General features: G+C 37.9%; 1 protein-coding gene across 6 annotated transcripts in view; it reads left to right on the top strand.

The window, feature by feature from the left end:
* The window catches only part of kirrel3b (kirre like nephrin family adhesion molecule 3b), a 231,040-nt gene that overhangs the window by 195,543 nt on the left and 7,635 nt on the right, over positions 1-27,862 (top strand). Inside the window, exons 7-14 of one of the 6 annotated variants that reach the window (XM_048168405.1) lie at positions 4,694-4,842; positions 5,780-5,907; positions 6,629-6,755; positions 22,346-22,446; positions 23,659-23,869; positions 25,170-25,277; positions 27,007-27,030; positions 27,120-27,203. In XM_048168405.1, the coding sequence (XP_048024362.1) occupies positions 4,694-4,842; positions 5,780-5,907; positions 6,629-6,755; positions 22,346-22,446; positions 23,659-23,869; positions 25,170-25,277; positions 27,007-27,030; positions 27,120-27,203 (932 nt within the window). The remainder of the gene's footprint in view (positions 1-4,693; positions 4,843-5,779; positions 5,908-6,628; positions 6,756-22,345; positions 22,447-23,658; positions 23,870-25,169; positions 25,278-27,006; positions 27,031-27,119; positions 27,204-27,862) is intronic. The other 5 variants (XM_048168406.1, XM_048168407.1, XM_048168408.1 and 2 more) reach the window with 5 other exon arrangements.

The raw sequence follows: 27,862 nt of genomic DNA, 5'->3' as shown, positions 1-27,862 counted from the left end.
TGTATAATTTATATATATTTTTACAATAATTTTTGGTTCCAATTTTTATCAATTTTACTGGTAGTCCATTGTATGAAGAATTTTTATAATATAAAACATATAATATGTCACATTTTACTTTATTTTGCTATCCTCACTTACATAAATGAACTATAGTGTCCTGCACCCACTAGTAGAAATATATCAAAAATGTCTGAATAATTTTTGGATTGGCTATATATATATATATATATATATATATAAAATACATGACATACAACTGTCAATAGAAATGACATTAAAGTATATGTTAGTTTACCATAAATCCTCAATAGAAGTAATTATGAAATTACATATAGCTAATTGCATTTAATATAAATTTAAACTATAATACGTTTTCATTGAATTGTAAATAAATGATTTAAGTGCCCAAAATAAAATTAAGTGTCCGAAAACATTACATTCAGTGCACACTTATGTATATTCTTTTAGAGTATATTATTTCCATAATAAGTACTCTTCTTTTTAAAGTGTACTTCTTTTTCTCAAGGGTACGCCTCTCCAAACAATCAAAAAAGATCTGGTTGCACTTTATTGTACAGTATGTGCATGTTCAATGTACTTACAGTGTACTTACCAAGAAAGTACTGAATAATATAAGGTAGCTACATGGGTTAAGATTAGGTTTAGTTCAGGGCTAGTACTTAGTTATTACCAAGTTATTGTAATTACTACAAAAATTATATGTGAAACAGGACTGTAAAATAAAGTATTACCAAAGATCCTTCAAACACAAGCATTGTTTTGCTACTGCTGTTATTTTTTATTAAAAAAAAAAAAAAAAAAAAAAAAATTGTGAGCAAAAAACTATGTTTGGACCCAAAGCTTCATCTGAGCATTACCTTATAAGAATGCCAAACATTCAATTCCTCCTGATACTGTACCTTTCTACTCCAGAATAATAAAGGAGTCTTAGAGTTTACAAAAGTTCACACAGACACTCTGTTGGGTTTCCACTGGGGGGTCATGTTTGTTCTGTTAGAAGACCCTGGCTGAAGCCCAGCGGAGCCACTGTGCTCACGGATGTTTTGGCTCTTTCAACGTGCAGCGCTGAATCCTTCAGCTCTGGCAAAGCTAACCCGCCATTTGGGTCTTTCCTGCCGGCCAAACCTCCCAGTCTGCCACCCCACAGGCTTAAAACCAACATGCAGTCCTGCTTTACTCTGTATTGCCATAGTTTTGTGCTGTCAGTATACTAGTTTGAATTATTGGTAGAGCTATCAATTGATAAAAATGATTTAAATAAATATGCGATTAGTCGCTGAGTAAATCTAATTGATAATTAATTGCACATATTAGTTTTTCTTTTCCGTAAACAGGTCCCAAGTGATTCAAAGACAATGCATTATTGTGAAAGTTCTCCATCTTCCACAATAATGCAATGTCTTTGAATCACTGTCATTGAATAGACATTACAAAAAGTGAATAGATATTTTTACAAAACATATTTTGAGTGAACAGCCCCTTACTCCCCTTGTGAAAAAGAAGCACACTTTAGCACACTTATAGCTTGAAACTGGTAGCATTACAGCGGCTACGTTCTGGTAAAGCCTGAGGAAGATTTAAGAGGCTTGTATGGGCGGCACTCCATAAATATTGTCTGTCATAATAGTTGCTTTCCCCTATATTGACTCAAGGAAATGGGATTTAAATTAATAGGAAAAATGTGTTGCTTGTCATAAGGGACCACAGTCGTGATTGATCATAACAGAAAAAGAACTGTATGAATACAAGTTTATAATGAAAGACGCACTTGGCCAATGCACAAATATAAGCTAGTTACTTAAAAGAACATGATAATCATCCTCCTAGGCTTTTGTAATAAACAGGCTATTTAAAGCTGAATGAAATTATGGCATAGTCAATCTTCTCATCTAATTACAAAGCAGCTGCTTCAAAAGCTCCTTGTGTAATTTATATGTTACTGCTGGAAAGAAAAACTCTTTTAGACATATAGCAGGTGACTGCTTCTGTAATTGCCCATAAATATAAAGTTTCACAGTGGCGCATATTCACTTCGCCTAGTACAATTTTGTCGAGGATGGAGGCGACGTGCACAGCCGTCTGCCCTGATTTGAATATTTTTGGAAGCACAGGTGTGCCTGTGCAGATTTAACAGACTGTGTTCTAAGCTGCTTATGTTAACAACATGAAACAGTGCTTCTCATGCACACTAGCTAGGCCAATTACAACTGCTCTCCCTCCTTATTTTAATTTAGTCAAGAGGGAGACTGTTATCATTTAAATGACACTCTATCGGGACCCACAGATGGTATGAGTTAGTTGCAGAGGTAATGAATTGCGCGCTCATTCCCACAGAGCAGGTAAATAGTGAAGTTTTGGCACCGTTCTAACAGTGCCGGCTGCTTTGAATGTACTGAGATGTAAAACTGGCTTGGTAAAGCAATGCTTCTCGACAGTGAGGAGTTAACTGGCATTGAATATACTGGTTTATTGAAATATTTACCCTAATATCAGGCTATGACACCCATTCTCCATTGGCTTTGACTTGTACAAATGTGTCCCATCATAGTTGCCAACAAGGAATCACAAACTAGACCAAGCAAGAGACATAGAGATGCATTACATTGTCAGTTTGGGAGAAACTAAGTCCTGCCAGAAGATGCATTCATCTTACATAAACATATAGTTCCTCATGGAGAGTGCTGACATTTTATTAACATCTGGTGTCACTGGTACAGTATATGGGGTTTGTGTCCTGTAGAAAGAGTCTGGTGTCTGTTAGTCAATTCAGGATTTGTTTTTGCCAGTCTGGTTCTATTCAGTGTTGTTAACTTGATATCCAGGCAAAAAAACATGCTGAGGCAAGAGAAATCTCACTTCAATGATTTGTCATATAACAGTGTTGTAATTTCCTCAAACAAAACAGCCTTGGAGACATCGGCTCTCACAGAAGGTGGTTGTCTTTCTTTCTGCCGGTCTCTAACCACCTACTGACATACAGCTATCATGTCTCATTGATGACGATAATAGAAGCAACTGGATTAGACACCAGGTCTTCCTGTTATTGCCATGGTAACCTCTAAATTGGGTTCCACTTTTTTTGTGATAGCGTACACCTGGAAGGGACTAATGATGGCTTTCTGTTCTATTAAAGTAAAAAAGTTAGGCTTAAAAAGGGTTAACGTGTTCTCGACTTGTGGATCTGATTCCACTTTTACAAATGAGCTTAAGGATACGTATCAAATTATCTTAGAGAGTACCACTGTTGCCCGCTCGAGGTGAAAACTAGATCTCAGACCGATAGCAAGGCTTTAAATTTATAAATGAACTGTAGGGGAATTTAAGAGCGAAGTTTGATGTAATATCTTAAATCAGTGAAAGTGTTTTTTTTTAGGACATATTCAAAGATAGGCATCTTTGGCTGGACCTGGTACAACATTCAGATAAAATATAGCCCAAACCTGGTTCATAACCCTTAACTACCTATAAAATTAAAACAGAAATGATAGATTGATAAGAATGTTGCACCAATACCAGCTCTAACCCTCCAACCCTTAAATCTGACTAGTTGACAGAAGGTTTGTTTCAGGACCAACTAGGAGAGGTGTGTTCAATCCTGCTTCTAGATGGCCACTTTCCTGTAGAGTTTAGGTACAACCTGCCCCAACATTCGAAGTTTCCATTAATCCTGAAGACCTTAATTTGCTGTTTCATGTGTGTTTAAGGAGTGGAGCTAAACTCTAAACAGGAGCAGGATTGGACACCCATAAATAAGGATGTTGTTCAAGGAAGTAACTGGTAAGTGTTCCTTGAACAACATCCTTATTTAGGGGTGTCCAATCCTGCTCCTGTTTAGAGTTTAGCTCCACTACACTCATTCACTAAGCTGAGCAGCCACACTCACAGACGGCCCGACACCAATTCAACATGCTGATTCGGCCTAAAAAACCCTGACGGCCGTCAGTGAGAGTGGCTGTTCAGCTTAGCGAATGAGTCGGTGCACGAGAATAAAAGCGAAAGGAGGTATAGACAGAAGGCTGTTATAAATTTAGGTCATCTTACCCGACTGGAATTAAGTAATTGATCAGCGTGATTGATATTCAAAATGATAAGCAAGAGCTGCTTTGTTTACTGTTTGTATATCTGCAGTCCTAGTTTCGGTTAACTTTTTGACTATTGATACCTGCTGATATAGACAGATATTTACTTACACACATGCTAGTTGACAATCGCCTTTAGTCCTTTTGGTGTGTTCAAACGCAGCTTTTTGTCCGAGACGCTGCCGACGAGAGGCGACAACACAGTCAGCTTTCGTCACTGCTAGTTCTTTGACATCCTAGGCTTTAGAGGTACAACAGCTTGTCACTGGGGCAGTACCCTTAGAAGGAAAACTTTGTACATTGTCTATCTCTAAAAGGTGCATATTAGTACATTAGAGTAGCAATGTGTAACCTTAAGGTACTAATATATTTTTTGCACATTTTTTTTTTTTTTAGAGTGTACAGAACAATGACATCCTGCAACATGTTTTGTTTTTCAATGCTAAATGAAATATATAAAACCATCAAGTTCACTGGCTTCTGTTTGGTTCACCACTAACGTTTGTTTAGTACTAATGCTTGTTTGGGACTTCATCTTCTTTAACTGCTTAGAGTGGGCTTCAAAACACATCTCTTTCTACTGTTTGTAGGTGGGCAAAAGGAGGAAGCGTGATAAAGGAAGTGTCTGGAGACACTTATGAGGTTGTAGTGGACCACTCGTTCTTCACAGAGCCAGTTTCCTGTGAGGTCACCAACCCACTTGGGAGCACCAACATCAGTCGGAACGTGGATGTCTACTGTGAGTTCTTTCTGTTTGTTCATAACAGAGGTGTCCAAACCATCCTGGAGCACCATGTCAAGTCAAGTCAAGTCAAATTTATTTATATAGCGCTTTTTACAATTTGTAATTGTTTCAAAGCAGCTTTACATATTAGGAGCACAGAAAAAAGAGAAATGGTTAAAAATAAGCTGTACAAGCAAGCGTGGTAATATGTAACATATACAAGATGGTGCTACATTAAGCCAATGTCGGCTGACTCCCAGGGGTGGAAAAAACCCCCTAGGAGAAAAACCCAGCGTGCTAGCACTGGGAAAAAAGTCCTAGGAGGGAAAAAACCCCTTGGAAGATATATATAATATATGTAAATGGATATGGAGATCAAAATCTGAATTATACATTTTTATTATAGAGATTAAAAATAGATTATATATAAATATATGTAAGCGGATACGGAGATTTAAAAATCTGAATTATAGATGCAGCCAGAACTGGATCTGTAGGCCCATTGTCTCCTGGGCTACGTTGTAGTCAGGTCCAGACACAGGTTCTCCATCTGATCTGGATACGGCCTGGATCCAGCACCCGGAAAACCTCAGGATAAGCAGAGAGACAGATATTAGCGTAGATGCCACTCTTATTCTGATGTACAGGTATATCTAGTGTTATAGGAAATGTTCTCGGTTCCGGCCGACCATGTCCCCATAGAGCTACTACTGCACACTTCTGGTAATCCTAAACACCTTGATTAGCTGGTTCAGGTGTGTTAAATTAAAGTTGGATCAGGAATATGACCCACCTTGAGAAGGATTGGACACCTCTGGTTCATAATTTTTTGAAGGTATCTCCACAAATATCAGGAGAATTATTATGAGAGACTAATTCTCAGCTTCCTAAAACAAGCTTACAAATGTGACATTTCTGAGTAGATCTTATAACCTGTTCTATTTTTCTCCAGTTGGACCTCGGATGGCAGCAGAGCCCCAGTCTTTACAGGTCGACCTAGGATCAGATGCTGTGTTTAACTGTGCCTGGACAGGAAACCCATCTTTAACTATTGTATGGATGAAAAGGGGCTCTGGAGTGGTACGTTTCTAGGCATTGCCCTTAAACCCAAGTTAACTCGAAGTTTAATCTTTGAAGTAAACACACGGTTCTCTTACACCAACCATCCCATTGTTCATTCAAGCTACATTAATAGTAGATTGATTTTCAGACAACATTCCATCTTTGTAAAGAAGAAGAGATCAATCAGAAATGAAAAATCACCAATTTTTTGGCTTTTCATCCATTCATTTTAAACTTCAATATGATGTTCTTTGTATAAAACCTTTGATCTACTAATGCATTGCCTTTTATTCCTGAACAGCTCAGGAACAGAATCTAAAAACTCATTGTATTTTTTTTCATTAAAAAGACATTCTTGTTTCAAGGACATGATGGTACATAGTGTTTACACTCAGAGCTGTACCGTGATGGCAAACATCAGGGTTTTTAAGATTCCCTGCAATCCTATTACTCGCAGATGGATAGTGCCTCAGTTTGGGGTACGTCCGTATGCTGGCACAGACATTGGGGAAATTCTGCCCCACTGAAACCGACTGGTTTTATTTCTCTCTCGGTTGACTGTCACCTATCATCTCCAGTGTTCACACGGTCCTCCTCATCTGACCCAAATTGGATTTTAATAATTGAGAAGAAGGCCCTTCTCCAAGCTTAGCTGCCCATCCGTCCTGATACGTTTTGACTCTGGCCAGCTCCCATTGTGCTTATTTCTAATGTTTGGATCTTTGACCTTTGATTACAGGTGCTAAGCAACGAGAACATCCTGACACTAAAATCCGTCAGGCAAGAGGATGCCGGGAAGTATGTGTGCCGTGCGGTGGTGCCTCGCGTCGGAGCAGCTGAGAAGGAAGTCTCTCTCACCGTAAATGGTACGATTAACGCTCTTCTAAAAGGTGCACGGCTAATCAGAGTTTGACTAGTGGGTATAAGGGCTGCCACTTTATGTTTGACAGTTGCAAACGTACCCGTTTGGAACATATGTAAATAAAAAAGGTGCTAGCAATTGGAAATCCAGGTGACAGCTATATGAATTAGACCTATTTTGGCATTCATGTTGACCTTTCAGACAGAAGTTTGATGTTTACTCTTCGGTCTGCTGTTTCTCTGGGCTAATGCTGATTATATTCAGTAAGAATTGCATGAGGAGCTGTTTCTTAGGCTGTGACAGGCTAATGAACACAGGAGAATAGCGGGAGACTGGCTACTCTCAGATAAATGACTTCATTACGGCCGCTTGATATTCAGGCGGCATGCATTAGCCGCACAACAGCTTTCATTCGCAAAATCCAACACGTCTTTTAAAAGCTCCTTTCTCTCCGAAGCTATTTGCCATGGGCTACGGCTTTGACGTGAGTGGAAAATAAGAGAAGTTCAGCCAAAGTGACAATTGTGTTTGCATTGAAGGATTCCTCTGCAAGTTTAGATTCACTAATGCAGTTTGGTGCTGTGAAATGAAAGAAAATCAATAAAGAACTGTTATGACTGATAGTATTAATATGCAAAGTCAGACATTCATTCTAGGCCTACGGAGAACGCAGGAATTACAGAAATTACAGATGACATCCACTTTCATCAAGTGCATTCTGTTCTTTATAGGGACAGTAAAGGGCACCACTGCTTTGCATTCATTCTTGACTCCTAGAGAGTTCAGGATTGCCTGTAATCCTGAATAAATGCAGTCATGTTGTTTGTTTTTCTGGTACTAGAAAGATTTCAGGAGGTTTATGAAAAGATCCAACACTGCATCATCAATGTTTTTCAGCAGTGAAACCTTTAAGCCCACAGGCAACTATAGTTGCCGTAGGCTCTGCCACTCCTTTACCATCTGTAATGTTTTTTTTGGGGGGTGACTATATTGTCTAAAAACAAGAGGTATATAACTAGAAAACCTTAGCAAGAGCTTGTGACAATATACTGGATAATGAGTCTCATTTTTTTTTTCGGTGTTTAACCTTTAAATGTATGACCTGAAGATTTACACCCCTAGTCTGGCGTTATTTTAGTATGTAATGTTACTTTTTATAATCTGATCAGTTCTCAGGGGACAATATCAAGCTGTGCTATACTTTAAAAAACCTTAACTTGTGTACTTTGGGATGCATTATCCCAAACATTTACAACAGTGTTTAAATCCAGAGAAATCAGCAATTATAACCAATACACAGAGCATGTCATTGCATCGCCCGTCATATCCGTGCTAACTCCGAGTTCCTGTTTTACTAATATCGATCTACATTACTGCAAAGTGCAACAAGTCTCTTATACCAGCCACTGAGCAAACGCAATGTTATAACATAACTTTAAGCACACTCAAATATATTTAGTTTGATTGTTTTAACCGTGTAAAACAGCACTGCGTTACCCTACATACGCATCCCACAAAGAGCGGAAGCGACCGACTGCAGCATAAGCATAATAAAAGCTCCACTGGACTCGAGACCAGTGTACATCGCAGGTGTCTATTATTAGCATTCGTTTCAGCTGCCTCGTCCTGCTCCCATGGCTCTTGACCCCTCCTGATTCATATCACCATAACGTTAGTAAAACTTTAATATATTAGCTCATCCATGAACATGATTTCTGCCCGAGTCCATCGAATTCCTTTCCATCAGCCGTGGATATGACGATGACAATGCCCATGATTCCACGCTCATTCGCGGCATCACCAAGCTACTTCTTTGTTTTGAATAAGTGACCTCTAGTGGCGAAAATTACATATTGTGCCTTTGATACAGTGCATATGGAATATCTAAGATTTATTCCTCTGAATTGCTATTTTATTAATTACCCATTTACCTTATTTATTACTATATTGTATCATTTTACACCTCTTGACCTGAATCTGTCTTTTAGGTATCAAAGAGCAAGACTCTTTTGATTCGTTTCAATAAGTGAGCCCTTTCGCTCTAAAAGCCACAAGAGGACTGCAAGCTGTGTTCTAACTCATTTCTGGAAGTGAACACAAGAGTGCTGCATGTTAGATTCGAGCACCTAGCGTAGCCTTTGATGTGGCAACATGTGGCGCAGGCTCTCTTGTAGCACAGAGCTGATTGTTTCAAGTTACGGTGCATTTGGGAGATGAAGCCGATCATTTCACTTCTTCCTCATCAACGTGTGCTCCTGACGAGTGACTGAAATTCAAAAGCATTGACGTGAAGAATGACTGATGACCAGAGCTTTTTGTTTCAAAGGCTCGATCAGTAAGGGGGAGAAAATGAAAGAGAGAAAGCAAGTGAGAAGAATGAAGAAGGGTACTTCGGCTCAAAAAAAGAAATAATTCACCTATGTTAGCTTGATCCTCACTGAGTCAGATAAAAACTAATTTATGCTAACAATTAAATGCATGTTTAGAATTTGTCAATATCGGTTTCCTCCCAGTTGCCTGTCACTGGAACCCAGAGCTCCTACTGAGACTCAGAATATAGACAAGAGAGTTCCAGCATTCTCTCAGGGCCGATGTAATTTAATTATAATCAAATAGCTAGCAGGGGACACCGTTTGCCGAAAACACGCTAATGGATACACATTGCTTTCTGCTTTTTGTTCCCTAGATCCTCAGATAGGGATCTGAGTTCTCCATGTGTATTTTGAGCCTTAATGGGATTTAATATCTGAATGTGTCCTTCTGTTCGTTTATTTGTGATGTTGCTTTTGGATATGGCTTGGCTTGCGGATTCAATTTGTTTGTTTTGTTGTATGTACACAACCATTCAGATAAAAGATTTTATTATTATTTGTTTTATTTATTTATTTATTTATTTTTTGATGCTCACCAAGGCTGCATTTATCAAATAAAACATGCAGTAAAATGGTAATATTGTGAAATCTTATTGCAGTTGAAAATAACCTTTTTTCTATAATATTATATTTTAAAATGTAATTTATTCCTGTGATCAAAGCTGAATTTTCAGCATAATTACTCCAGTCTTCAGTGTCACATGATCCTTCAGAAATCATTCTAATATGCTGATTTGCTGAAGGTTTTTTTTTTTTTTTAGAAATTAATACTTTTTAATTAATAGCAAGGAGACATAAAAATTGATCAAAAGTGACAATTAAAAAAAAAAAAACATTTATAATATGTATGTACTTTTAAACTTTCTGTTCATCAAAGACACACACATATATATATATATATATATATATATATATATATATATATATATATATATATAAACCTTTATACTTATTTATATTATTTATATTAAGCAGCAAAAACTCTTTTCAACATTGATAAATTATTCTTAAGCACCAAATCAGTTTACTGGAAGGATTTCTTTAGGATCATGTGACACTGAAGAGTGCAGTAATGATGCTGAAAATTCAGCTTTGCATCACAGGAATAAATTATTACATTTTTAAATATATTAAAATATAATTCTTTTAAATTGTAATACCATTGCAGAATATTACTATTTTTACTACATTTTTTTATTAAATAAATGCAGCCTTGGTGAGCAGAAGAGACTCCTTAAAGAATCCTAAAGATTCCAAACGTATGAACAGTAGTGTAGGGCAAGTAGGAATAAGACATTGTTATATTTTGACAAGCATCTGTTTTCTTGCTACTAAAAGTTAACATCATGCAGGGGAAATGTTTATAAACTGCAGCAGTATCAGTGCGACAATCAATAAACTCAAAGAAATTAAGCTTTTTGAGGAAAATATTCAAGGATAGAAGGTCCAAATGTCAGTTTCAGTGCAGCTTCAAAGAGCTCTACATGATCCCAGACGAGGAATAAGGGTCTTATCTAGCTAAACAATCGGTCATTTTCAAAAAAAAAAAAATAAATAATAATAATAATTTGAAAATTTAAAATGTAATTGATTATACTTTTTAACCACAAATGCTCATCTTGCACTAGCTCTGTGATCCGCACGCATGACGTAATCACATTGGAAAGGTCATGTGTGACGTAGGCGGAAGTACTGATCCAGTGTCTACAAAGCGAATGTGCAAAGTCAAACGGCCTTTACAAAAAAAGTTAAAACAACGATGTCAGATGATTTTGAAGTTGGAGGAGAAAATGAGATGTTTTTCGCAAAATGAGAGTTTTTCACCCTACCGAGGTACTTCTGCCTACAGTACATCACGCGTGACCTTTCAACATAATGCATGGCGCATTGCAGAGCAGTCCAAGACGAGCATTTGTTGTTTAAAATGTATGTGTATATATATATATATATATATATATATATATATATATATATATTATTTTTATTTTATTTATTTTTTTTAAATGACCGATTGTTTCACTAGACAAGACCCTTATTCCTCGGCTGGGATCGTGTAGAGAACTTTGAAGCTGCACTGAAACTTACATTTGGACCTTCAACCGTTGGTAACTGTTGAAGTTCACTATATGAAGAAAAATCCTGGAAGGTTTTCCTCAAAAACCTTAATTTCTTTTTGACTGAAGAAAGAAAGCCATAAACATCTTGGATGACATGAGAGTGAGTAAATTATCAGGAAAATTTCATTCAGAAGTGAACTAATCCTTTATCTTTCCTCCGTCTTGACCACACTCCAGTGACAGATCACGTGAGCTCCACTGATTGGCTCATATCATGTCACCAATTGTGAAAACTCTCTAATAGATGGATGGATGAAAAATAGTGCTTTGCCATGGGGATGAAGGAAGGCACAATGGAGTGGAGGTGAAGTGCCTTGGGGAACATTTTACGCTATAACAAAAATGGGGTTGAAAGGAATAAGGGGGAAGTAGTTTCTAGGCACTTCTGAGAGTTCAGGGAAGACATTTAAAAATAGGGCGTAGTGCGCCCAAGGTAAGTGTGCAGGTAAAAAGAGTCCAAGTCCTGCATTTAATTGCTGGATCTGCTGGCAAGAAGACACACGGAGCATGCGCTATACATGGAACTGGGTTCGGTCCTCTTGGAGTGCTGTAATGGAAATATATGGCTGCGGAAATGAGGCGAAACAAACCAGGCTCAACCTTTCGCACACTACAATCTGCGAATCACCTCTTACTGCAAACTGGTTCATGCACTCTTTCAGCAAGCACTTGCGGTTAGCTGCAATCTGAAAGTACAATAATTGCTGGGATTATGTTTTTCAGTCACATTGTTTACATGTGTCATTTGCGATGGCATGTGAACTCATTATTGGGTTAATGGAACATATTTGTGCATGAAAGCGTTCATGTATGTATGTCAGGGAGAGTACATTATGTCTCCGGGAAAAAAGTACATTAACGCGGCTTAGAAATGGGACATATGCGTCTCTGTGGAAGGTTGCTGCTTTTGGTTTGTGTGCATGAGTGCACTGGTGCACATTTGAAGACCATATTTGTCGACCAACACAGGGAAAAATATGCTTGTCTAAGTGTGTGTGTGAGTGTGCACAAGTGTGTTTACACACTTAAAAGAAAAAAGACAACTTAAAGAAAATGAAAGCCGAAATAGGCCCAATTTTAGTGTCCCTCTTTTTGTATGTACATTTTTTCATCTTCCTTTTTCCTCCAGATATTCATACTTGCAGATATAGAGGAGAAGAGAGAAATCACCACAGATTAATGATTTTGCAAATGCAAGCTAGTGAAATAAATGGTGACAGTGGTGCAGAGCGAAATTTGTTGTGCTTAGCGCAAGGTTAATAATGTAAGTATGCTAAAACCATATTTTCAGAGTGAAGCTTAATTGCACTATGGATTGGTGTAAACTTTTGTTAACACTTTAGATTAGGGAATGCATATTCACTATTAACTATGACTTTTCCCTCAATAAACTCCTAATTACTGCTTATTGATAGTTTGTAAGGTAGTTGTTGTAGTGGTTATGTTTAGGTATGGGGTAGGGTTAAGGGATGTAGAATATGGTCATGCAGAATAAGGCATTAATATGTGCTTTATAAATACCAATAAAAGGCTAATATACTAGTACTATGCATGCTAATAAACAACTACTTAATAGTTAATATGTGTTCCCTAATCTAAAGTGTTACCCAACTTTTGAGCTGAATTTCCTTCATGACTTGTAAATGATTAAATGGTTAAAGTCCCCCTGTAGTCAATAATTTGATCCCTTAAAACTCATATTTGATCACAAAATCACATATTTTTTCCTGTGGGAAAAAAAAAAAAAAAAAGTCTTCATGCCTTAAAATAATTTGAACGTAACTCTAAACCCTTGCTTCATTTAGTATACACGGATTCATGAATATGCTAATTAGCCCCGCCTCCACTCACTCGCATGAGCTCAGAGATCCTCTTGGTCCACTTTAATGAGGTAAACGCTGCACAGTGGCTTCGTTTTTACAACGTCTGACACATAACTGTAATTACAGTAATATGATTAGCATTTTGCTTGACTATTTTGTCAAACAGCTAATAATGCATTGCTAATGTTACACAAACTATGTTCACGTTCGCCATCTCAGAGTCAGACAGCTGCCTTCTAAAAATCAGTATCATTAGAAATCTTTGAACTCAGAACGTCAGTGGAGAAAGGCATATAGTTCATCATAACATCGTAATATACATCATACAACCGCTATATTACTAAATCTACCTGATTTGTCATATCAACAGAAAAATATATGGGGATAACCTGGTTTCTCTTGAGACTCACCTGCTTCAGATCGGTCATATAGTTAATGATATGCTAAAGCCCATCGGCACGTTGGCGTGATTGGTTACAAGGTAGTTTGTATTGTCAGAAACACCAGCGATTTCAAACCGCATTTGTGAAACTGTCTTTAGAGCACTGCAAGAGAAAATACTCAGCAATGGTGTTGTTGACTAATGAATTTGCACATGGTTGGTCTTAAAGCATATTAAAAACACCACATAGACATGTAAACAACATTAAAAACTTGATTTTCAACACAGGGGTCTTTAGTAAAGAAATATGCATCAGATTAAGTTGCTCACAACTTCTGAATATGGAGCAGAGAGACCAGATGAATAGGACAATGCACAGTATGTCAGCTGTAGGAACGGAAGCCCCGCCTTTCAGTTAAAACAGCCAATCAACTTATTGCTATAGGCAATGCATCGTCTTATTCATAGTTTTCATTCATGTGACTGACACAGAGACCTGGAGGGCAAAACATTCACAGAACTGCAGCACAGGCCTGTCAATTTTCCATCTGTTTCAAGCCACGAATATTTAGGTCACCTCTCAAAAGAAGAAAAACAAAGATATGTGAACAATCTTTTGTGCAGTTGTGATTCATATACTGCACCTGCTGCAGTATTTCAATCACTAAAAATATCAGGACATTATAAAAAGTTTAACATGACTTAATGTACTAAAACAGAGATATTAAAAGATCAAATTCAGTTTACACCTTACTGAGGATGCGTACTATATACAGGCAAACAGATGAGCCCAGAGTACGAGCGCAATGCACTGAATTGTACGTTAAGCATTTTCTTTATAATGGTTCAATAAGAAACTATTTCAACTAACTTGAAACTGGGCATTGTGTTCATATTCTGGGTTCATCTGCTTGCATCGATAAAGTTTATATTGAATAAGGTATTTTAATATCACTGTCTTAGTACATTAGTACAAACTTGGTAAAAATTATTGGCGGGCCTTTAAAAAAGAATGTGTTGGCTCAACAGTTTACATCTTTTTTTTTTTTTTTTTTTGATATATGAAAACTTTGAGGGAATTTATGTTCAACCAACAAGCTACATTGAGTTAGAGGAACTTAATTTTTTTTTGAGTAATCAACTTAAAAATTTGTGTTTATGCTTCAAATTATTAAGTTGCTCCAACTACCTAAGTTGTAGCCCTGGAACCAATTAAACGTATCTATTTCAGTTTAAATCAACAGCTATGCTAACATAACTTATTTAGCATGTATATTTAATGAGCAAGTAAGATATTACTTGTCACTGGCATTAGCTTATAGAGTCAATGTAGTGTTTACCTTCATGTATCGACTCTTCAGCACAATGATAACCACAGAAACTTCAACGTTACAGAAAGTCTTTTAAATGTCAAACATTACAGCATTAAACACTAAGAGGTCTTTCCCTTCACTAAAAACAAATAAATTAACAGTTAATGTCAACATTTATTCTCCTTATCCAGTCCTACAGCATGCTGGGAACTAGAAATCCACTGCCTAAATTTCCAAAGTAATCAAGATAATTTCATTAAGTTACTACAACCTATCAACCTATTTCTTTCTTTCTTTTTTTTTTTTTTCTTCTTTTGTTTTTATTAAAAAAAGCCAATTAACGCAGAAAGTTGAGTTTAAATTAGACAGTATTAAGTTGATGTAATGATCAACATTATTATGTCAACAGAACTCTATCATGTTTGCAACTTTATGTTTTCAAAGGTTTAATGAAAACAATAAATTAGAATTAATTTTAGTTGTGGTTACAGGTCCCCTTAATTAATTTTTAGAGTGTGGGCGTTCCTATATAGGCATGGCATCACGTGAAAACAAATATTTACTCTGGAACTTGCTAGCTTGGTTAGTCTGAAAAAAGTTTTTTTTTTTTTTTTAGGTTTTTTTTTTTAGGGTTTTTATTTATTTATTTATTTATTTATTTATTTATGTATTTATGTATTTATGTATTTATTTATTTTGCTAAAGAAATAAAAACTGTCACAATACCCTACGCATTAGCTTGAATATGTATGTATGTATGACAATGTATGTATGTGGATATTTACAATATAGTATTGTAACACAAGAAATGCCAACTATGCTAATGGTATGTTAGTAGGCTAAACTGCAGGCTGTCTGGAAACACCTACCCATAAAAAGCTGTTTTCCCCGAGGGAAATCATTTTGGGAAAGGATTATGGGGTGACGCCAGTTTACACGACACCACCCCGCTACGATCTGTTCATTATGACTCTTGTACGCCTCCTACCGTCGCAAACCTTTCCCCTGCAATCCAGTGCATTCTATCTGTATCACTTTCTCTCTCTCTCACCCAGCCTCGAGCCTTCCCACTCCCCACAGAGTTCCTTAAACCCAGCATTCTGAGGATAAGTGATAAGCTATCTAATTATATTCCTCATTTACAGCCTGATCCATGGGCTGATTCTTCTGAGCCACCAAGCGCTGGCCTTACCTCTGCCAGCAGGGAATGATCTGAATGTATTTACCTTACGCCTGCAACTACACATACACTCCAGCCTTTATCACATCCTATCGTGTGGATTATGATTTTGTAGTCGAAGGGTAGCGTGCACATAGCACGCGTGCATTACAAGCGGCGAGGTATCGCTGCAGCTCTGGTTTCTAATGAAGGGGTGTGAAGTGTAACATTCCTCTCCACCAGCCTGATATTCCCCTCACTACAGCACTCCATCTGCCTCATGCTCATCTAGATGCTAATTTATTCTAATAAGAGCCAGTTAATAAACTGCAATTACGAATCAGTCGAGAGACACCGCCGCAGATGATTGGCAGATGCATGATTGGTGGATTGGTCTGAATTTGTGTGCGTGTGTATGTAAGTGCAGTTTTTGGCAGGGTTGGGGTTGGTAATCCATTAAACAGGGAAGTTATTCCGAGTCTATCCTAGAGAAACATTGTTACCCTTTACATCGCTGCCTTGCTTGTTTTTTGCAATTTTGGAGAAAGAGGTTAAGCTGTAGCATAAGCCAGAGTTCAAAGTTCAAGGCCCCACGGTTAAAACTGAACATGAAGAGACACTCTGGGGCCCTTATCTCTTCAAAATAACATTTTTCCGCCATTGGCACACTTCCGATTGCAGCCTATAGAAATAGACTTGCAGTTGGCACGCTGAGTCTTATCTCCTCGGGAGACATGAGGCCTGCCATAAATCAGTTCTTTTCAAGATTGAAAATGAAGACCAGACCCCCACTGCCTCACCCTTAACACAACTCTTAAATAGACTAGCCCACAGGAGACTCCTTTAAGAGTCTACCCATTCAAACCGAATACAATACTGCTCTTTCCTTTTAATACCAAATTTATAACATGCCACTGCAAGGCCTCAGTATTGCACACTTGATTGGCAGATCCTACGGATGAGGTCTTTAGCCTCCTCGGTTAAAGTTTTACACCTCTCTTGAAGCGTGGGCCAGCGGAATTTGTCGATCTTGGAACTGGTAATGTGTATGTCAGCCTTGGTATGTGCTTCTGTAACTCTCCAGGGCAAATTCAACCGTTGCACAAAAACACTGCGTCTTATTCACATACCAGCTGCGGTCCAGCTGTACAAATGAGGGTCATTATACAATGCAACAGATTCACAAATGTCAAGACTGCTTGACCGACGCAACGGATGGTGTGTTGTTACTGCACATGGAAAGTGGGTGGTAAACAGAAATCAATTTAAAAGTGATGTTTGTGTACATTTTCTAGTGAATGAAGAATGTTATAACTTGGCAAACATCCAGACTCAGAGTCATTTTAAATGCACTTTTAGCATTTTAAAGAGCCAGTTCAAGTGTCTGGAGTGATGCTTGACAGTCGCAGTAAAACATGCCAAATTGATGTAGTCTGTTGCATCTTCCACAACCAAGTATCCTACAATATTTGGGAATTGCCCCAGGTATTTTTAATATCTCTGACTCTTTTGTACTTTAGTCTTGTACTTTAAGAACAGGTTATACAGAAAATATCAGTATTTTTTTTTATTTTTTTTTTATCAAATGTAAATGTATGTCCCTGTTATACTTAATTTTCATGGTTAAATAAACATTAAATGGAAAAGAAAAGAAAAAAAAAAACAGACCAAATACAATTCTGTTTTGTATTTTTACACTATGTAATGTTCTATTTATTAAGACCAAGTATAAATTTAATCAAGTTAGTGTTTTATGCATTTTTACATTATTCCAAAATAAATAACTAAAGCCAGTAACAATTTAAACAATATATATTATTTGTGAACTAATATTCAGCTTTTCTTTTTAATAGAAAACTTATTTTCAAGCTTGTACACACTGGTCATGGACACAGACACAAAAATTTATCTGATTGCACACTAAAAACCCCATAAATCACGTTTTTTTAGGCCATTTCAAGTTTGATTTTGATGTGACAAAGTGGTGATATCTAAGTGGCTGAGTTGCTTACTTACTTTCTAACCAGTCTTCCCATTAACAGCATCATTGTCTTCATTTAGGCCGATTCGAGAGCATGAATGAAAATGAGAGGCGGGATTTATCGCTCAAACCAATCATAACCGATCATATCCAATCATAGCACAAGGGAGGCATTGCCTCCTCTCACTTGACTTTCCCCAATTCATTCTCAATTACCCACCATCGAACTCACCACATGCTTTAGGGGGTCTGTTATTAAATCAATGGGATCAGGGGAGGCAAGAGATGCGGTGTCCTGCTGTAACTTTACCTGCTGGTGTCGCTGTTGGACATTGTTACTTTATAAACACAAGTGACTTTTTGATATCATATTTTGTAATATTTGCATTGTTTTATTTTTGTAATATTGATTATTTTCTCATCCAGTTTTTTTTTTTTTTTTTTTTGAGGAGACGCTGCCTCCCTTGCCTCCTCGGAGGAAAGGTCTCTTGAAAATATATGTAATATAAATCATTAGATGAAATAGAATGTTGCCATAAAATATTAGCAAACGTTGTTTAAACTGATTTAACCTAAAACATGGGCTAATGCATCCATTTTCACAGAGACACACTTGGGGCCCTATTTTAACGATCTAATCACATGGTCTGAAGCGCATGGCGCAGGTGCACTTAGGGCATGTCCGAATCCACTTATGCTAGCTTAACGACAGAAAAAATGCTCAGTGCGCCAGGAGCATGCTCCAAAATGTTGTACGTAGTCTCTAAATGAGCGTCTCTTGCCGTAACGTGCAATAAACCAATCAGAGTCTCATCTCCCATTCCCTTAAAAAACCATGAGCGCTTGGACCATGGCAGATTGCTATTTACGTGGCGGAATATAGACACCCTCAACCTGACAAGTCAGTTTAAATACATATGCGTCCTGCCACGATTGGTCAAATAATTAGCTAATTTTATTTGTCATTACTGCAAATAGGTAATTCCGATACATGTAATGACTATCCATTATGGCATTTTTATCTTTATGTACACAATAATAATCTTTAACATTGTAATCATTAAAATATCTGGCATGTTTGTGTGCTGCTGCGCGTCCCTGTCTGTGTAACAAGCAGAGTGTATGCACGTTGTGCACCCGCATATAGGCGCATATTTCTAACACGCCCCTTTAAATAACAAAAAAATGACTTTAGACCAGGTTTTGTTGGCCAATTGCACAGTCTATTTCAGTTGTCTCAAAATAGCAACACGCCAGCAATGCGCCTGAACACACCTCGTTTTCAGACCAGCATGCCCATGATTGCACAGATGGGTGCATTTGTTATTTAAACAATGTGGCGCTGGACGTGAAAATGATAACTGCATCAGGCTGAAACGAGCAAAAAACACTTGTGTCGCACCTGCCATCACATTGCGCTGGGTGTATGATAGGGCCCTTGGTCTTTTCATGTTTATTCCTGACAGAGACCTGGCTAAATGCTGGGGATGCTGCTCCATTAGGAGAACTGACTCCAGCAGACTGTATGTTTTATAACACTCCAAGATCTGTTGGCCGTGGAGGTGGTCTAGCTACCGTATTTAGAAAGCATCACCACTGTAAACCTCTGCCTGTTGATGTCTTTACTTCTTTTGAAGTGCAGTTAATGAAGATCGGTCAATCCTGTCCCACACTCTGTGCACTTATCTATAGACCACCTAAATATAATAAGGATTTTATTGCTGAATTCTCAGAGTTCTTATCAACATTGGTACCGCGTTGTGACAGACTGTTAATTCTGGGAGATTTTAATATCCACATTTGCTGTAAAACTCAACCTTTAGTCAAGGAATTTCTGTGCATGGTGGATGCATTTAACTTGACACAGTTAGTTGCATGTCCTACTCACATAAAAGGTCATACACTTGATTTAGTATTAACCTCCGGCTTTCATGTGACCAATCTTAAGGTGATAGAATCTGGAATCTCTGATCATAGTTTTGTTTTATTTGAATCTCTACAGCAACACCTCTTTCCTCCCCCTCTAGAGAGCCGCCACTTAACTCGTGTTATTAATTCTTCTACAGTTACGAGTTTTGAAGAGATTTACACATCCAATTATCTCTCTCAAATAGAAGATGTGTTAAATAGTACAGGGGACACTGCACAATTGACGGAAATATTTAACACCACCTGCACTGACATTCTGGACCAGGTAGCTCCTCTAAAATCGCTGAGATCTAGAAATAAGAAAGATACCCATCCCTGGCTTAATGATCATACCCGCTCCATCAGGCGGCAATGTAGTATAGCGGAGCGCAAGTAGAAGAAAGACAAACTTAGGGTCTCATATGAAATGCTCTATGACTCTTTAAAGCAGTATCAAATTGCTGTTAAGACTGCTAAATCAAATTATTTTTCTGAAATAATTGCTAAAAATGGCCATAGGCCTAAAGTGATTTTTAAAACAATTGATTCAGTCTTGAACCCTACTACAGCAGGCTACCCTACTGCTACACCTGAGATCTGTGAAAAATTCCTTGACTTTTTTGTGGACAAAATCCGGGACATCAGAGCGCAAATATTGCCATCAGTTGTTTCACGCTTTGAACCTCCGACGCCCTCCAGTTCTTTCTGGCACTTTGTCTCGCTCAATCAGTTGTCAGATATAGTTTCTTCACTGAAACCGACTTCTTCACCTATGGATGTGATGCCGTCACGTTTTCTTAAAGACATTTTTAATTCTGTAGCTCCCATCATACTGGCCATAATAAACAGTTCTCTGACTAGTGGAGTGGTTCCCACAAGCTTTAAACATGCTGTGGTCCAGCCTCTCTTGAAAAAACCAAACCTGGACCCTGACATTTTAAATAATCATAGGCCGATCTCGAAGCTGTCGTTTCTCTCCAAAATTCTAGAAAAGGTAATCTACTAATAGCTTTCAGCTTATCTCGCTGATTGTAACATGCTCGATAAATTTCAATCAGGTTTTAGGGCATTTCACAGTACTGAGACAGCTTTGCTAAAAGTGACAAATGACATCTTATGTTCCCTGGATTCTGGGGACGGAGTCATCTTAATTCTTTTAGATCTCAGCGCAGCATTTGACACAATAGATCATAATATGCTATTACATCGTCTGGAGAGAGTGGTTGGCATTCAGGGAGTTGCATTAAGTTGGTTCTCCTCATATCTCAAAGGTCGCACTTTTTCAGTTAATATTGGCAAACATAACTCCTCTTCAACACTGATCACATGTGGTGTTCCGCAAGGCTCCATTCTGAGTCCTCTGCTCTTCTCTTTATACATGCTTCCTCTTGGTTCTATCTTTCAGAAATACGAGGTTTCTTATCACTGTTATGCTGACGACACTCAATTTTATCTTCCTGTCAAGTCCACAGATGGAAATTCCATTTTAAATTTCATCTCCTGTCTGGAAGAAGTTAAAATGTGGCTATCTGAAACCTTCCTAAAGTTAAATGGGGATAAAACTGAGGCCATTGCTTTTGGTTCACCTTTGTGTGTCACTAATATGGAAAACCAGTTGAGTTCCCTGTCTTTAACATTGCAAAACAGAGTTAAGAACCTTGGCGTTATCTTTGATTCTGACTTATTATTCGATAAGCAGATAAATTCTGTTGTCAAAGGAAGCTTTTTTCATCTCCGGTCCATTGCCAAATTAAAACAGTTTCTCGCAAAGAAAGACCTTGAAGTAGTGATTCATGCACTTGTTACATCCCGGCTTGACTACTGTAATTCTCTATACATAGGTCTACCTCAATCCTCCATACACCGTTTGCAGTTGGTTCAGAATGCAGCAGCTAGACTTCTGACGAGAACTAGGAAGAGAGAATACATCACTCCCGTTCTCTCCACCTTACATTGGTTACCAGTCAGATACAGAGTTGACTTCAAGGTTCTGCTATATGTGTATAAAGCTTTACATGGGTTAGCTCCACAGTACATTTCCGATCTTCTTCGTCCGTACTCTGCTCTAAGATCTCTCCGCTCATGCAATAAATTCCTTCTCTCGGTTCCTCGGTCTCGCTTAAAGACCAAGGGTGACCGAGCTTTTGCAGTTGCGGCTCCTAAGTTGTGGAATGCGCTTCCAGTGAACGTGAAGTCTTCACCCACTTTGGACACTTTTAAATCTAGCTTAAAGACTCATTTATTTTCTTTAGCTTATGGCGTCGCCTGAATTATATAAGGCATTTGAGTGGTTTATGGTCTACCCTGCATGTTTTTTTATATGTTATCTTATGTATTAGTTTTATTATCTTATATATCATGTGTAATATTGTACAGCACTTTGGTACAACACACGTTGTTTTTAAATGTGCTCTATAAATAAACTTGAACTATAGTGTCCACCAGTTTTGAAGAGATTCTTAGGACTCTCTCGCAGTCAGGGAAATGTTTAGCTCACGGTTCTGAGCATGTGACGAATGACTATGTTTTCTCTCCACAGGACCTCCGACCATCTCCAGCACACAGACACATCAGGCTCCACATGGGGAAAAGGGACAGATCAAATGTTTCATCCGCAGCACGCCACCCCCAGACCGCATTGTGAGTTACTCAACTCTCCTTCCAGTGACTCAGCTCAGACAGGATTGCAGCTGTTGAGTGGGCGGTTGCTGTTGTCACATGGCTTGTGTGACTCCATTAGACTCAGTAAACACAGTCCAATAATGCATAACGCACTCATGAGTTACGATCTGTTTAATAAATGAAATTGCATCTCGAATCATTTGTTTCCTCTATATGAGTGAACGGGTATTAGACATGGCAGGCTTACAGCCCTAATTTCTCATTTAATGCATGCTTATGCCCTGTTACCACCGATCCAATTAGGATTTACCACTCTTAGATGAACTGTCTCCTCTCCGGGCCAATTTTTGATTCATTACTCACACTGTGCATGTGTGTGTGTGTTTGTGGCCGTGTGCATGGAAGTGCATAGGTAATCTCTGTACGATGTTTACTCGTGTGGCTTTGCTTTTATTGCCATGCTATTTCTAAATGTCAGTTGAATGGGAAAGACTGCTCCTGTGGTCTGGAACAACCAGTAATAACTTTAGAAGTGTAATAACGGCCATAAAGCAGGTGAAGGCAAACGCCAGTCTCTATTTGCAAGCTAAAAAGACCAACTTGCACCAGTGGACTGATTCAGGCTGGTTAATGCTAGTCTAGCTGGTAGAGTCATACTATTTACCTGCAAATAAAATACTGGTTGTGAAGCTAAAAAGGAGTCCTGCATCTTTAAAATGGTAACATTGTTTAGCATAGCATTGTTTAGTGTAACATAGTTTCATTGCCCCCAGAATATATTGTTGTATGAATATCTGAATATATAATATCTATATTCTAGCTTCATGCATTCTTTTTTATCAGCACTCGAATGTGGGTAAGTTTCATTTAAAAAAGCAACATTTTGAACAAAATGCTGAGAAAATCACATTTTTGTCAAAGACTACGTCTGGATCGGATTCAGAATGATGATAAAAAACATAGATGGAGTAGATCGATTGCATCAACACCCAGTCAGTAATGTAAGGCAGTTATGATTTATATGCTGTTTAATGTTTGATGATTGTGTTAGCTTACATGTGCATTAGCAATGCTTCTATCGCTTGTTTCTGCTTCTTCTTCGATTGTTTGGGGAAAGAGTTAATCATAAACCTCAAATGTGTTAGATGTATGACTAAATAAGACAAAGAAAAAAAAAACAACATACTGCATGCTGGTCTTTTCAATATGATTGCTTCTGTTCTTCATCAGGCCTGGTCCTGGAAGGAGACTGTCCTGGAGTCTGGAACGTCAGGACGCTACACGGTGGAGACCGTAAGCACGGAGGACGGAGTGCTTTCCACACTCACCATGAGTAACATCGTACCCGCCGACTTCCAGACCATCTACAACTGCACTGCCTGGAACAGCTTTGGCTCCGACACAGAGATCATTCGCCTCAAGGAACAAGGTGGGAGCCAAGGTTCGCCAGGTTCCACCTTATTTTCTTTAAAACATGTCCACGGTAGAATAGTGATGCAGTGTTTCATAACCGTTTTTTGAAAACTCTGCAATAGACCAAATACATTCAATATTTTCTCCATTACTTTCCATTTATCACTTCTACATTATGAACCATCTAAATCATATAAATATATTTTATTGTATTTACCAATTTTAGATTACAGATTTCATTCACCAGTAGACAAATGATTATTTCAGGGCAACAGCAAAAAGTAGTTGCACATTTTACTGCAACTTTAATAAATCATTTAAATCCATTAACAACACTTAGCACTATTTAATTTGCAGTCTTGTTACAGTGATTAATTTCTCTCTTGTGCATTTCTTACAATGTATCTCCCCAGTGCTTTCATGGTTTGGATTTATTTATATGCAATACATTTTATTCCTGTTTTGTCTAATGTGATCCTTTAAAGTGCACCTTTTATGCTTTTTTGCCTATTACCTGGTTGCTCTTTTCCATGCATTACAATGAATGGGTACAAAAAACACATAAAGTATCATTATACAACTCTTCCAAAGTCTTCTAAAGCTCTGTGTGACACAAACATTTTTTGGGTAAACTATTCCTTTAATGAAAAAAAAAAATGTTTCTGGGTTTATAATGATTGCATACGGTAATGTAGAGATTAAATTGTCAAATCTGTGCGTACACATGGGTCATAATGCTCAGTTTGTACTGGGATCCAATAATTAACTTTGTTTAGGTTCAGTTTATTGTCTGACTCTCATTATCATTTGGCTGTAAAATCTGGTTATTATTCGGTTTAAATATACCAACAAGAGCACAAATAACACAGTTGAGTTGGCTCTAATTAGCCTAAGCCACAGCTTCTCAAAGTTCACATTACACCCACATCCTATCAGAGTACGTAAATGATCCAAGGTGAATGATAAAAACGATGCAGGGCTCACATTCAAGACATGTTATCTGCTTGTCATGTGCTAAACGTATGTGATAATTGACGTATCTGCAAATTGTTATGCCTGGTCTTCATGTAAAGTGAAGATACCTGTGTTTCCTCCAGAAGGTGATTGTGGTGTTAATTGCCTGTGCTAGTTCCTTTGAATAGACGCCTTGAAGGTGCAAATGTCTCTTTGACACAACATTTGGTTTTCTCATTTGTTCCGTGCTAGTGTGGTTCTTGAAATATGTTCAGGAGTGAGAGGTGGTGTCTGTGTTGAGCGGTTATTTGCTGAATCCACCAGTCCTGCCCATGCTGTGTTATTGTAGAAGGCTCTGTTTTGTTTTCCAACAGAATCCCTCCCTGTTGCAGTGATCATCGGCGTGGCAGTTGGCGCTTTCGTTGCGTTCATCGTCCTCATGGGAACCATCGGAGCATTCTGCTGTACACGCTCTCAGAGAAGTATGTACCTCTCAGCCAATTGCCTTCCTGCATGTCCATCACCAGAACACGCTAAGTGCTCCTCAGTCAGACAAAGAGCAGGTTGTTAGGGTGTTCATGTCACTTCACAGAAACCGAGCCTTTATTTCTATATCTTCCTTTTTGTTGAGTGTTTGTGTAGGGTTGGGCGGTATGACTCTATAGACCAGAAATGCATCAGCTGGGAAAAAAAAAGTAGAAAACTGTAGTATTATTCCAATGTTGACAATGTCTTTGATTATAATGGGGGTTTATTTTGCTTTGGTGCGCCATGTGGTTTTGGTGTACAGTGGTGAAGTTACGGTTAGGGCTGCATGATTAAGCATTATTAAACTGAAATCGCAATTTGGCAAAGGCTGCGATTTTTTTATTTTATTTTTTTCATGCGCAGCTTGTCAGTGAAGCACGGCTCTGTGAACAGTAGCAAATGCTGCTCCATCTGAAAGCCAGAGGGCGCTCTCGCACAGAAACTCCAAATATGCCCCGCAGAACAGCGCACGCCATTCCAGGAAATCCCAATGGGCATCATACTTTCGCTGTAGCTAAATAAACAGAAGATTGAAATGCTTTGATTGATTAAAGATAATAAACACACAATTACAGGGTTCATTTCAGTTCTTCAAGCCTTCTCAGGTATTTTCATGATAATAAAGTATATTTATGCTGCCTTCACGTGCTATCGGAAATTTGATAATTCCCACTTCTAAAGTCGTGATTACGAGCTCATCGCATTCAAGTTTCGAACTGGAAGGGCGTTCATGTGCAGTTTTACCTAGGAAACTCGTATTTTACGATAATTCCGAGAGCACATGAAGCATTATAATGCAATGCTAATCGACATAGACTTAAATCACTGTATAGAGTACTATGAAATAATATGTTGTGTGCCTTATTCTGTGTAAGAAGCCATATCATCTCACAGAAGGATGTTATTTCAAACCCTCCACTGATGTTATATAGTGAGTTTGGAGTAAAATCGTTTTATTAAATCTTGACAACAGGTTCATAAATGCTTCTCGTGTTTGGAATGTTTGATGCGTGTTGCTTTTTCAAATGCACGTTATAGGTAACTCAATCCCGCAGATGGAGCAGCATTTACTACTGATTACAAACACGTGCTTCACTGACAAGCTGGGCATAAAAAAGTTTCAGCCTTTGCGCCAATTTCGATTAATCGCGCAGCCCTACTTATGGTGATCTTGAAACATTGCAACTTGATGTATTAACTGAAATATTTAACTGAAGTGCAGTTATACCAACATAGGTGTGCATGTGTACAAAAATCGGCTATTTTACAATCAGTTGCAGTCACACTTATTTTTTATTACTGTTCACAGTTTGTTGTTATTTATGGATGCATTTTAGTGCATTAAGGTTTTTAGATTAAATGTGTAATATGTCATGAACAAAATAGAAAAATGTTATTGGTAATGCTATAACTTGTAATAAAATGTCACTATGTAAATGTCATCATTTTAAATCATGATTCTCGAAACATTGACTTTATTCTCAAAATGTTTTTTTAATCAATATTATTCTCAAAATCGTATTTTTTAAATGTGGCAGTAAAAGACTTAATTGTTGCTTGAGGTTTTAAAAAACAAAACAAATCTTATCTACTCATGTGGCTTTTGTCATCCCGCCCACCCTTATCTCTGTGTTTCTTATTTGTTTTCCTTTTACCGCGTCCATCCTCTCACATGATCAAAAGAGAAAACAGCGCATCCATGTACAGGTTAGCGTCAGACAGTGAAAAATGAGCTTGCAGTTTACGATTGTTGGTGGCATTCCTAGCGTTGAGCATGTTGTTGTTGTATGCCACAGAAGACGCTCACCTGGTTATGCCTACACTGCCCACCTCCATCTGTGCTCAGCAGAGAGAACTTGCAAGCAAAATTAAGACAGAAAGTAAGACCTGCTACCTGACCGTCACCAATTATCTATAAACATTGTTCTTCAATGCGTCAAGATGAGCTGTGTGATTTAATGTGAAGTATTTAATGGTTCCTCTAGGGTTCCTCTTATCTTAGTTCTGTGGTGTTATGCTGCCTTCAAGTCCTCCTACTCGAGATTTCGGATGTTGTAAACACAATGGAATGTTATTTTATTTGGAATAAAATTGCCAATTTATTTAACATTGGTTAACTGCATTAGGTAACACGAACTAACAATGAAAAATTATAGTGTATTTATTAATTTTAGTTCGTTAATTTCAACATTTACTAATACATTATTAAATTAAAAGTTGTATCTCTTCATATTATTTAATGGACCTAAGATAACATGACATAACAATGAACAGTTTTTATTAACTGACAATCCTCATTTTGGTTGCGTGAGATTCTCCAGCTTTGTTGTTGTTGAAGCGTGAGCTGTTAAAGCTCCACCCTCTTCTGGAAAGTGGGCCGGGAGCAGCAGCTCATTTGCATTTAAATGGACACACCCCAATACGGGCAAATTTAACAAGCTATAATAAATGATCTGTGGGGTATTTTGAGCTGAAACTTCACAGACACATTCTGGAGACATCAGAGACTTTTATTACATCTTGTAAAAGGGGCATTATA

The sequence above is a fragment of the Megalobrama amblycephala genome, linkage group LG19, assembly GCF_018812025.1.
Source record: "Megalobrama amblycephala isolate DHTTF-2021 linkage group LG19, ASM1881202v1, whole genome shotgun sequence".
NCBI classification, from domain to species: Eukaryota; Metazoa; Chordata; class Actinopteri; order Cypriniformes; family Xenocyprididae; genus Megalobrama; species Megalobrama amblycephala.
This window is presented reverse-complemented; position numbering and strand designations above follow the sequence as displayed.